The sequence below is a fragment of the Mus caroli genome, chromosome 6 (genome assembly GCF_900094665.2).
Source record: "Mus caroli chromosome 6, CAROLI_EIJ_v1.1, whole genome shotgun sequence".
In the NCBI taxonomy this organism is placed as follows: domain Eukaryota; kingdom Metazoa; phylum Chordata; class Mammalia; order Rodentia; family Muridae; genus Mus; species Mus caroli.
The window spans coordinates 109,268,044-109,280,323 of NC_034575.1; the positions used below are offsets into that span (position 1 = coordinate 109,268,044).

The 12,280-nt window shown below is 45.9% G+C and overlaps 1 protein-coding gene across 1 annotated transcript in view; it reads left to right on the top strand.

Annotated features, from left to right (window-relative positions):
• Slc6a11 (solute carrier family 6 member 11) overlaps positions 1-12,280 on the top strand; it is a 119,658-nt gene that overhangs the window by 27,912 nt on the left and 79,466 nt on the right. The window contains exon 5 of the mRNA XM_021164756.2: positions 2,180-2,312. Within this exon, the coding sequence (XP_021020415.1) occupies positions 2,180-2,312 (133 nt within the window). The remainder of the gene's footprint in view (positions 1-2,179; positions 2,313-12,280) is intronic.

Sequence of the window (12,280 nt, forward strand, 5' to 3'; positions counted from 1 at the left end):
ACATTTGGAGTAGCAATTACAAGACAATAGATGTATATCTGTTACTGGGTTCTTAAAATGTGGACAGGAGAGGCAGTGGGTACCCTAAAAGTCTCTGTACAATTTAGGAGGTGGTGACATTTCTCAGGCAAAATTTTATCCCTGTAGTAACTCTTCAAAAGATCCCTTATACATGAGCAAGAAAAGAATGCTGTTACTTTCCACCTTTGAGATCTCGGGGGGTGGGGGGTGGGGATGCTTGTTACTACGGCAAAACTCAACCTGTCCTGACTGCTACAGAGGGCCCAAATTAAGCTTCCTATAAGAAACTATAGGTAAGACATAGCTTGAAGGGTGAGTGGAACTGACCAGGAGAGAAAGGTAGAGGAGACTTCATCCCCCAATTCCTGTCAAGAAAAAGGCAAAGTTAAAAATGTCTCAAGTGAGTGGCATTTGTAAGTCTCTTCTGTTGAGTCCAAGTGTTTCGTTTGGTAAGAAATCCATGGCTCAGTGCTCCTAGGGATCTTCTTGGCAAAGATGCGTCTCGGTTTCCACACTAGACTTCCTTTAAGGTCTTTAAAGACTCATCATGTCTTTGTGAGGTGTGAGTGCCTCCAATGAATTGAAGCTGAGGACTGCTAAAGCTCTCCAAGAGAGAACTATGGTCATTGTTGGGCCTGGCCAGCTGACTCCTTTCTCTTCACTTAACGTGCACCTCTCTTCTGTCTAGCTTAGCCTAGTTGAATATAGCTGACCTGCTATCCTCAGAACCTAAGGTAATGAGTGCCTAGCACATAGTAGGCCCCAGGAGATGAGTACTGAGTATAGTTGCTCTTGTTTCTTCTAGCCGTAAGTTGGTTTCTAGTAACTCAGAGGCTGCCCACAGTCTGATTTTGTTTGGGGGCCTGCCTGATTTCTCCAGCAGGGGCTGGGGCTACAGGGAGCCTGCTGACCAGTGCTAATTGGTGTCATTGAGTAATTAATGCAGAATCAGACCCGAGCTGATTCCCAGGGAGACAGACACTGAGGGTGGCTTTCATGCTTGGTGGGATGGGAGTTCCTTTCTCTGGGGACATTCTCAGAGCACTGAAGGCGACTGGCACCGTCTGGTGGGGGTGGCTTGGCAACCAGAATGGGGTTCGTGGAGCAAGTGTGGAGGGGGTTTGTGCTAGTGCCACGGTTGGACACAATATGGAGCGTGGCAAGTTTGACTTTAAAGAAACACAACCCCAGGGTGGGCTCTGGGAGCCAGGCATGTGTCAGCTCTGAAGAATTGATGCGCTCTTGGAGAAGGCCCTGGCGGAGGCATTTCTAGCATACCTGGTATCCTCAATGCTCTATAGCCTGGGTCCTCTTAGCATGGGCACCTCTTCCCATTAGCATAGGTTCTCCTCCTCCTTGGCATGGATCCTTCCTCTGTCTTCTCCTCCCACCATTCTGTCTGCCCTCCGTGCCCTGCGCCTCTGTCCCTGAAATGCACAACACTCTGCCTCTAGAGGTTTCACTTAGCCTAGAACGATCTCTATGCTTCCCTTCATGGTGTAGATCTTGCATCCCTTCTCCCAGGAAGCTTCCAGGGGCTCCCTGTGGCAGCAAGGATGGGCTGAGTTATGTTGCAGTGACAAACGCTCCAGAAATCTGAGTGAGGCAATCCACTATCTTCTAGTATTGCTTGTACTGTGTCTTGGGCAGTGCCTTAGGAACGGGGCTTCTAGAAACTGCACCATGACACTCTTCTATGATCACAGCAAAGGGAGGGAAAAGGGAACCATGGAGAGCTGGAGAGCCATGACAGCTGGCTCTAGAAGCTACTCTGTGATTTGGCACATGTTCCATGGTCCTGTGGTTACCCCCGAGTTGAACAGGATTGCAACGTGTGGTCTTCTCCTAAGACACAGACTATTTGCATAGCAGTGTAGTTTCCCAAATACATCAGATCTGCCAGGATGGCTCCTAAGGCGATTGTGCCACATGGTTTTTACTTTCTTCAAGAGTGTGGTTCCACAAAAACACAGGCTGGGTCTTGTGCTTCTCAGAGGCCCTCTGCTCAGTCCAGGGTCTCACAGTTGGTGAATGACAGAGGCTGGAGGGTGGGGACATTAGAGAGCAGCCTATCCTTGCCCCTCTACTGTCCTGGCTCCTTCTGGTAGAAGCACAATGGCCATCTTCAGTCCAGTGACTCTCCACCCTCTCTCCACAGACGCCGGGTCTTGGCTATATCCGATGGCATTGAGCACATTGGGAACCTCCGTTGGGAACTGGCATTATGTCTCCTGGCAGCCTGGACCATCTGCTACTTCTGCATATGGAAGGGTACTAAGTCAACTGGAAAGGTAAGGCGTTAACCATTGAGAAGCTAGCCCATAAGCAAAGGATGGGTTCTGCAAAAGATAACAGGTGACCTATATATTGGTCATCAGGAAGCCCATGTTGGAAGCACCAGCTTTAAGTTGAGAGATGGGGAGAACAATGGACAAGAAGCCCACCTGGGAGGTCCTCCACATAGCTACCGTTCCCTTCAGGGCTATTTTGCTTTGGTTTTTTTTCCTCTGTAAAATAAAGTCTTATACCACCTTTCTGGGTGAGTCGAGAGTCACAAAGGTAAGCTAGGATAAGATGTATTGAAAACTAAAATATGCTAAGCAGCTATGACTATGACAGTTCTTATGCTACCGAGCCTGACTCCAGGTACATACCAGGGCAGACCATGCTGGCCTTCCCACTAACCACCCTAGATGTGCCTATGCCTCACACTCCCGCAGTGTGGAGTGGGGAGCAATGCCTTCTGTCTTACAGCGCTATTGTGCCAGCTGTACCAGGTGACCTTTAGGGTCACAGTGGAAGAGGAAAAGGAGATAGTGTCCAACTCTGAGCTGCCTGGCAACTCTTAGCTGTGTGTGTCTCCTCCACTCACAGGCTATTGATCAGAACCTGGGCCATAGCCTCTTCTAATCACAAGGGAGTTTGAAAGTACACGGGGGTGGGGGTGGGGTTGGTTAGGGAGCACAGCATTGTCTGTGCTGCTGCCAGATTGATAGAGGAATATAAATGTGACCTTTGTGGGCATGTCCAGCCTGCTTGCGTGTGGCTTAGGGAAAGAAAGGAATTAAAGGAAAAGTTAATTCATTGGCAATGTTTAGAAATCGGGTGTTCTGGTTCCACAGTCCCCTGCTGCTCTTACTCCTGACGCCATTAGTCTTCGGTCTGCGACTCTGATTTCTTGTGAAATAGGAAATCAAATTCCTATACCTGGGTCTCTCTGACTCCATCACTCTTAATGAATGTGGGTGACACAGGTCATTGTCTGTCACCTATGTTATAAGTTCTTGTCTGAGGAGAGGGCTAGAAATGAGGCTTCCAAGGACAGAGGGATGAGCAACTCCCCAGAGGTCCCTCAAGGCTGGGGGTGGGCATGGGGAGAAGAAATTGCCAGGGCATGAGAGGCAAGGGGGTCAGAAGGAAGGAAGCTGGAAAAACATGGGTAAAGCATGGTGTACAGAGAGGCTGTCACAGAAGTGCTTGGGAACCCAAGCAAGCAGAACAAGGACATTTGTGTCCCTCCATCTATGTCATCTGCTGACCTTTGCCTTCTGTGGGTTATGATGCCATAAAGCAATAGCATCCCTTTGTTTCTGCAAATAAGGAATGATGCTTATATTACTGCTATACTTCAAGCTGTTGCCTGGCTCTCCCCTGTGGCCCTCCTTGCTGCCTCCTCTAGCTGAAGAAGAGGATAACTGGATTGTTAAGAGCCAGGCTCAGGGGTTGCAGAACTAGCTAAGCAGCTAAGAGTGCTTGGTGTTCTTCTAGGGAACCCGAATTCTTCTCAGAACCCATGTTGAGTGTGGCTCCCAGGCTCATGTAACTCCAGCTCTAGGGGATCTGATACCTCTGGCTTCCACAGGCCACCCTGCTTATGTATGTGTACCTACACACACACACACACACACACACACACACACACACACACACACACACACACACACAAAATTTTAAAATTCATCTTAAGAACAACCAAAGTATCTGAAATCAGGACTCAATCCCCAAGCCTGTTGTTCAGCAGGTATGTTCTAGGATGCTGGGATTAACTTCTCTGAGGTTGTTTCCCTCGTATAGAATGAGATACAGGAGCTGGCTGTATGGTGAGAGCCAAGGGTGTGAGTTTGCATGTTAAGGCTGAATGAACAGTGCTGGGGAGCTCACAGCAGTACTGAATGGAGGTTTTCAATAATCCTTTATAAGGATGAACTATTATCTAAGGAGTGGATTGTGATCTGGGAGTGTGATTCATACCTAAACCCTCAGGGTGCAGGAGGCTGGGCTGGGGGACTGAGGTCAAAGTCTGCCTGGGTTGTATAAAAAGACCCTATTTAGAGAAAACAAAAGCAGAACAGGAAGAGACGGGAAAAAGAAAAAAAATATTAAAAATGTTTTCTGAGTCTTGCTGTAGACTAGTATAATTCAGTGGGTTTCATATTTTTATTACATCTTTATGTATCTGATATATGTGTTGAAGGACCAGGGCATCCAAGGATAGCTTACCGGAGTTGGTTCTCTCCTTCAACCATGAAGTTCCCAGGGATCAAAATCACGTTGCCAGTCTTGACAGCAGGTGATTTTCCTTGCTGAGCCATCTTAGCAGCCCTCAGTAGGTTTCTAAAAATGGGGAAAGGTCACCCTTCTCAGTAGGTCGGTGGAAATGCCTCAGGAACCCAGAGGGGAAGGGCAATGTTGAGCTAGTACATCCCAGAGTACTGCCTCTTGAATGCTGTGCCTACATCAGTACCTACAACCCAGTCATAGGAGTCTTGTGACTGCCTCTGCCTCACCTCAGAACTCTGCACTCTACCTCTCTTTAATTCTTGTTTTACTCTTCTTCTGTGGGTTAAAATGGTGTTGCATGTCCTGTCACTGCTCGTGGAGGTGGATGCAGGAAGTTTGACTGTGCGCACCCCACACCACTGGGCGGGTGTCGGGCTGTGTGAAGCTGCAGGACCCTGCTCCGGGGGTGGGGAGGCACAGTCTGAGATCCCCACAGTGCCGGAGGCAGGCCTGTGGGTCCCCTGCCTCATGGAGGCCAGGGTCAGCAGGTTCTCACTCTGCCAGATGTTGCTGGATGAGCTGAAAGCAGTGGTGGGGTGGGGGGAGGAGAGAGCTCTGCTGGGTCCCACGGGGAGGAGAGTCCTTGTCTTGTGGCTTGGTGTGGAGACTGGCTGAGAATGCAGACAAGGCCTCCTGGGTGAGATTAGACACACAACTCTTTAGAGGAAGACCTGCTCCACTGCTCCAGCACGGCGGATCCTGATGAGAAGAGACAGTCCATGGTTTTAAGGCATTTATTGTCATGGCAGAGAGTTGTGACTAGTGAAACCTTACCCCCACTTTCTCAGGGCAGGCCTGAGGTTAAATACCTTTTGCAGGGAAGAGTGTCTGTTCTGGAAGGGGGGAGCTAAGAAGGTAGTAGAGGCAGAGAAAGGCAGAGGGAGGGAGAGAGTAGAGAAATAGAGGCTGGCCATGATCCCATGGAGAGAGAAGAGAAGGGAATGTGGAGAGACAGGGAAGAAGAGGGCAAGAGAGAAAGAGGCAAGAGTAAGAGAGGGAGGAGGGGGCAAGCAGCCCCTTTGTAGGCCAAGCCTACCTGGTTATTGCCAGGTAACTGAGGGGGTGAAGTCCAAACAGAATACTAGGGGCTTGGGACATTTCCCTACATTCTACTGGCTACAGAATTATGGAGAGCTGAGGCCTCATTTCAGGAGCCTGGTATCTGGGGGCGTGGCAAACACCTTCTGTGCCTTGCAGGAACACTTGCTGGGTCTCCAGGGTTTAAATCTAGCTCAAGCAGAAAACAGTTTGCCTTTCATGGTTCCACATTCTTCCTCTGCCTCCACCTTCTGAGTGTTGGGATTACAGATGTATGTCACCACACCCATTGGCATGCACTTGACTAACAAGTAGACGATTGTAGCATCACAAAGGGCACACATTCCTTTGTCCCCTTTGTCATATTGTTGGTAGAAGCAACAACCACAGCTACAATCATAACCAGAGTTCATGGTGAAGCACTGCTGGTGGATATTCCACCCAGGCCTTGGAGGTCTTAGCCCTGTTTGCAGAGGCAGCAGATTGAGCATCTAAGCAATAGATGGGGCTGAAATCTAAGTGCTGGTGACTGCACAGCCCATGTTCTGCATAAGGGCAGAGTCGAGTCACCTGCAGTATCCTGAGGACAGCAGTGGATTTCTTATGACCTAATTAGGAAGAAGTTAAGGAGAGTTCAGGGGAGGATGTATTCAGGGGATGCTGCATATGTCTGAACAAGTGCTTTTCAAGGCAGTAGTGATGCTGGATATGGTGAGCTGATGGACCATACTCTTGCAGGCTAGCTTCCATAAGATGTTCCCTGTGTCCCCAGTGCCACAGTGACATGAAGGATGAGAGCTATTTTGTCAAAACTAAAACCCCTTAAGTTGTTAAGTTCATACCACCCTGACTTTATGTATGAAGAAATTGAGGTATGGAGACAGAAGGTGGACTTGTCCAGTGTTACAGAGAAAGTATATCAGGCCAGCTAATGGGCTTTTTTTTATGAATAGTGGGGTTCCAAGGTTACACCAACAGTAGATGGAGGTACACTTGGTTTGGGGGCATGGTGTGTGGCATGGGTTAGCTTCTCAGTCTTTTTTCCCCCCACTGCATCTTGGAGATGAGTCTGGAATCCAGAAGTCTTTTGGATCCTGTTCAAAACATCTGAAAACAGCATGTTGAGTTATCTGAGATGTCCTGTGTGGGCAGTGGTTACCTCTGATCCCAGAATGAAGACCAGAGCTATTTGCATGGCATTCCTCAAGGAAGGATGAAGCCACCTTCCCTGGACTGTCCAGGTTTGGATGGGCTAGCATCTCCTCTTCATCTCCTTCCTGAACATCCAGCATGCTTCCCAGAATTGGAGCTCAGTGTCTGACATGTTCTAGCTGACACATTCATTAATATAAGAAAAGCCCCTGGTGTCCTCTATCTCCAAGGTGAAAAGTGCTCCTGATTTCAGCATAATTTACTCAGTTCTTTCCATGGTCAGGGAGGCAGGCACTGTTGACCTGGTCTCATAATCAATGGATTTGGGAATGGATGACCAACATACAGATCCTAGGGGAAGCTGGGATGTACCACAGATGAAGTCCCTATAGCACTGTCCGGCAGGGACATGCCCCCAAATGACCACTATGAGCCTCAGTGGCATCTCCACTAAGGCATCTCCATCTTCTACCATTGGCATCTCCCTCAGAAGGCATCTGACAACACAGAGGCCAATGCTCAGTATCTTCTAGGGTCCTATGAGAAGCCCCAGCCTCAAAAGATGCTTCTCCAGGGGAAAGGGATACAGGAAAGTGCTCTGCCACACATCCATTGCTTCATAAACCTGGTGTAGAGCACAGATCCTACCCTGTGCCAGTGAAGACAGTGGACAGTGTGGGCCTCAGTAAATATGCAGTGTGCAGCCCTCAAGCATAGGTAAGCCCTGCAGCCTGTGTGAGTGAGCACACAGTGAGCAGCTGCAATTGAGCTCTCGGAAGCTCATTTGCAAATCAGTAATGAACAGATGAGCAGATCAGAGGCTGAGAACTTCTAGGGTCTATAGAATGATAGAATTCAGTGCATTTGACCCTGGGGGCATCTTTGCTTTTTAAGGTAAAACTCTCTTACAAGTCACAGAAGATCATACAGTTGGCCCAAGGCCGTTCATTGGACAGATACACGTGTGGCATTCAAAATCATGTCTGCACCTGTTCTGTGCCCTCAGTGAGGAGCAGTGTGTGGATTCAAAGGCAAGACCTTGGTTGTAGTTCTGATCACACAAGGGTTGCTCACTCTCACTTTATTTTCCTACCACGGGGGTTGGATGCCATTTCTTCTCTAGACCAGTGGTTCTCAACCTTCCTCATGTTGTGGTGACCCCCAACCACAAAAGGACTTTTGCTGCTGCTTTATAACTGTAGTTTTGCTACTGTTATGAATCTTAATGTAAATAACTGATATCCAGGATATCTGATATTTGACCCCCGAAAGAGATCTTGAGAGCCACTGATCTAGACACCGTGGAAGCTTCTGCAGTTTCCTGTGGATTAAAAAGAAACTCAAATGTTTGTTAATAATATTGTAGGTCCTGAGTGAACAAGGCTGAATGAGGACTTGTAATCTCCCAGGTGATAAGGTATCACTGTGGAGGACTAACAGGGACCCTAATCATTGAGGCAACTTTGTGATTTTCTTTTCTTTTCTTTTCTTTTCTTTTCTTTTCTTTTCTTTTCTTTTCTTTTCTTTTCTTTTCTTTTCTTTTCTTTTCTTTTCTTTTCTTTCTTTTCGTTCCTTTCCTTTCCTTTTCTTTTCTTTTTTAATAAAAAAATTATATTTACTTAGAAGCATTCAGAATGTAAACAAAACAGCTGCATTATTTTTCAACTATAGAGTGGTATTCAGTTAACAGAACAATAATTATCTTCATATAAGCTGCGTCAGAGACAACTGAAGATGAAAACAAACAAACAAAAAACCAAAAGGAAAACAACAACAACAAAAACAAACAAACAAACAAACAAACAAACAAAAAAGCCCAAACTACTGTCCCATGTATAACTAATTTGTGCTGTGCACCAACAAGAACCTGCTTTAAATTTCCATGCCAATTTACAAACCCCAGACAAGACAAGGTTAATGGCTATTGAAAATACCACCAGGACAGGGTTATCTAAAGACATATTCAGTAGTATGTTAACTATACAATAAAAGATACTGTACAGTTTAAAAACAAATCTTACGCAGCCTTACATTTCAATTTTTTTCTTCAAAGGGAGTGAGTGTGTACAGGGTGGCTAAATGCTTTATAGATAAGAAAAAAAAACTGCATTGGAACCAACTTACTCATCATCATCATCATCTTTGTCTTCGTCTTCTTCCCCTCTCCTCTTCCTCATCTTCTTCATCTTCCTCCTCTTCCTCTTCCTTCCTTTTCTTGCTCTTTTCAGCCTTGACCACCCCCTTTTTCACTGCATCAGGTTTTCCTTTAGCTCTGTAGGCAGCAATATCCTTTTCGTACTTCTCCTTCAGCTTGGCAGCCTTCTTCTCATAGGGCTGCTTGTCATCTGCTGCAGTGTTGTTCCACATCTCTCCTAGGTTCTTTGCAACATCATCAATAGATAAGCTAGGATGCTTGCCTTTGATTTGGGGGCAGTACTCAGAACAGAACAAGAAGAAGGCCAAAGGAGACCTCTTGGGTATATTGGGGCCCTTGAACTTCTTTTGGTCTCCCCTTTGAGGGGGGGGATGTAGGTTTTCATTTCTCTTTCATAACGAGCCTTGTCAGCCTTTGCCATATCTTCAAATTTCCCCTTTTCTTTAGCAGACGTGGTCTTCCACCTTTCTGAGGACTTCTTGGAGAACTCTGAGAAGTTGACAGAAGCATCTGGGTGCTTCTTCTTGTGCTCCTCCCGGCAGGTTGGCACAAAGAACGCATATGAGGACATTTTGCCTCACAGCTTCTTAGGATTTCCTTTGCCCATGTTTAGTAGATTTTCCTCTGTGAGGCACAGAGTCGACTAGTGCCCATTCAGCTCTCAATTGCCCTGGCGCTGTCTCTATGGAGCTCAATGTACTGCAATGGCTGTGAGAGCCTGTGATTTTCTTGTATCCATGTTTTATATACATCTACTAAATTCATCATGGCTGCCTCTGCCCTTGGCTTCCTATCTTGGTCCTAGGGACACAAGATCACTAAATCATATTGATGGATTCCGCTAATCTCTTGTCCAGTTAATGACCAAGTCTGCTGACAACCTCTTTTTTTGTTTGTTTGTTTGTTTTTTATTATATATTTTCTTCATTTACATTTCAAATGCTAACCCAAAAGTCCCCTATACCCTCCCCTTGCCCTGTTCCCGTACCCACTCACTCTCACTTCTTGGCCCTAGTGTTCCCCTGTACTGGGGCATATAAAGTTTGCAAGACCAAGGGGCCTCTCTTCCCACTGATGGCTGATTGGCCATCTTCTGCTAAATATGCAGCTAGAGAGACGAGCTCTGGGTGGGGGGTGTGTTACTGATTAGTTCATAATGTTGTTCCACCTATAGGGTTGCAGACCCCTTCAGCTCCTTGGGTACTTTCTCTAGCCCCTCCATTGGGGGCCCTGTGTTCCATCCTATAGATGACTGTGAGCATCCACTTCTGTATTTGCCAGGCACTGGCAAAGCCTCACAGGAGACAGCTATATCAGGGTTCTGTCAGCAAAATCTTCCTGGCATATGCAATAGTGTCTGTGTTTGGTGGCTGATTGTGGGATGAACCCCCGGGTGGGGCAGTCTCTGGATGGTCCATCCTTTCGTATTAGCTCCAAACTTTGTCTCTGCAACTCCTTCCGTGGATATTTTATTCTCTATTCTAGGAAGGAATGAAGTATCTACACGTTGGTCTTCCTTCTTGATTTTCTTGTGTTTTGGAAATTGTATCTTGGGTATTCTAGGTTTCTGGGCTAATATCCACTTATCAGTGAGTACATATCATGTGAGTTCTACTGTGATTGAGTTACCTCACTCAGGATGATATCCTCCATATACATCCATTTGCCCAAGAATTTCATAAATTCATTGTTTTTAATAGCTGAGTAGTACTCCATTGTGTAAATATACCACATTTTCTGTATTCATTCCTCTGTTGAGGGACATCTGGGTTCTTTCCAGCTTCTGGCTATTATAAATAGGGCTGCTATGAACATAGTGGAGCATGTGTCCTTCTTACCGGTGACATCTTCTGGATATATGCCCAGGAGAGGTATTGCTGGATCCTCCGGTAGTACTATGTCCAATTTTCTGAGGAACCGCCAGACTGATTTCCAGAGTGGTTGTACAAGCTTGCAATCCCACCAACAATGGAGGAGTGTTCCTCTTTCTCCACATCCTCGCCAGCATCTGCTGTCACCTGAATTTTTGATCTTAGCCATTCTGACTGGTGTGAGGTGGAATCTCAGGGTTGTTTTGATTTGCATTTCCCTGATGATTAAGGATGTTGAACATTTTTTCAAGTGCTTCTCGGCCCTTCAGTATTCCTCAGTTGAGAATTCTTTGTTTATCTCTGTACCCATGTTTAATGGGGTTATTTGAATTTCTGGAGTTCAGCTTCTTGAGCTCTTTGTATATGTTGGATATTAGTCCCCTATCAGATTTAGGATTGGTAAAAAATTCTTTCCCAACCTGTTGGTGGCCTTTTTGTCTTATTGACAATATCTTTTGCCCTGCAGAAGCTTTGCAACTTTATAAGGTCCCATTTCTTGATTCTTGATCTTACAGCACAGGCCATTGCTGTTCTGTTTAGGAATTTTTCCCCTGTGACCATATCTTCGAGGGTTTCCCCCACTTTCTCCACTATAAATTTCAGTGCTGACAACCTTTGTACAGACAAAAGCTTTTCTGTGTAGACAAATACAAGTGTTGTGTGTTCCATGAAGCACAAATTGCAAGTAAATTCGTAGGGTTCATGTTTCCCATCTGATTAGAACACTTCCTGTGAGCTGGTGCTGTCCTTGCCGATCTTTTGCTTGTAGCTCTGTGTATTCCAAGACTTTTTGTCTGCATGCTCCCGTGCTGACTTTGCATGGCCTTCATTGACACCAGCAGTTGGCCAACTGTGTCTTCGGCAGACCTGACCCACTGCCTATATCTTTAAGCTGCACCTGTTCACCCCAGTGTTGCCACAAATGGCGGGACTGAGAAACTGCGAGAGGCTGAGAAGCCCACAAGACTTCACTTGTAGGTCAAACATTCATTCCCTTACCTAAAAACCCAAAATTCAAAATATCCCCAAATCCAAAGCTTTCTGGGGTCTCTGATAGGACACTTGATATGACTGATAGGACACTTGAAGAAATTCCATGTTGTCCAATTCTCTTTTGTGCGCAAATTTACTGAGATATATAAAACTACCTTCAGGATGCGCATTTCAGATGAAGAGCATAGCTGAATTTAGGGTTTCATCTCGGTCCCATATCCAAGCTATCTTCATGGGAACATATGTATAAATATCCCAAATAGGTTTGTACAAATAACCCAACTTTGAAAAAAATCTGAAATCACAAGCAATCTGAAATTCAACCTTCTAAACTGGCTATGTAAAACATTTCCTTTTTAATAAGAAGTGACTCAAAACTGATGTCATCTAATGCATGGGCTATTTCAACTGCTAAGAAGCATCAGTGATTATCTGTAAAAAAAATCCTTCATGCATGCACACACACATGAAAAAAACATATAATTCCTAA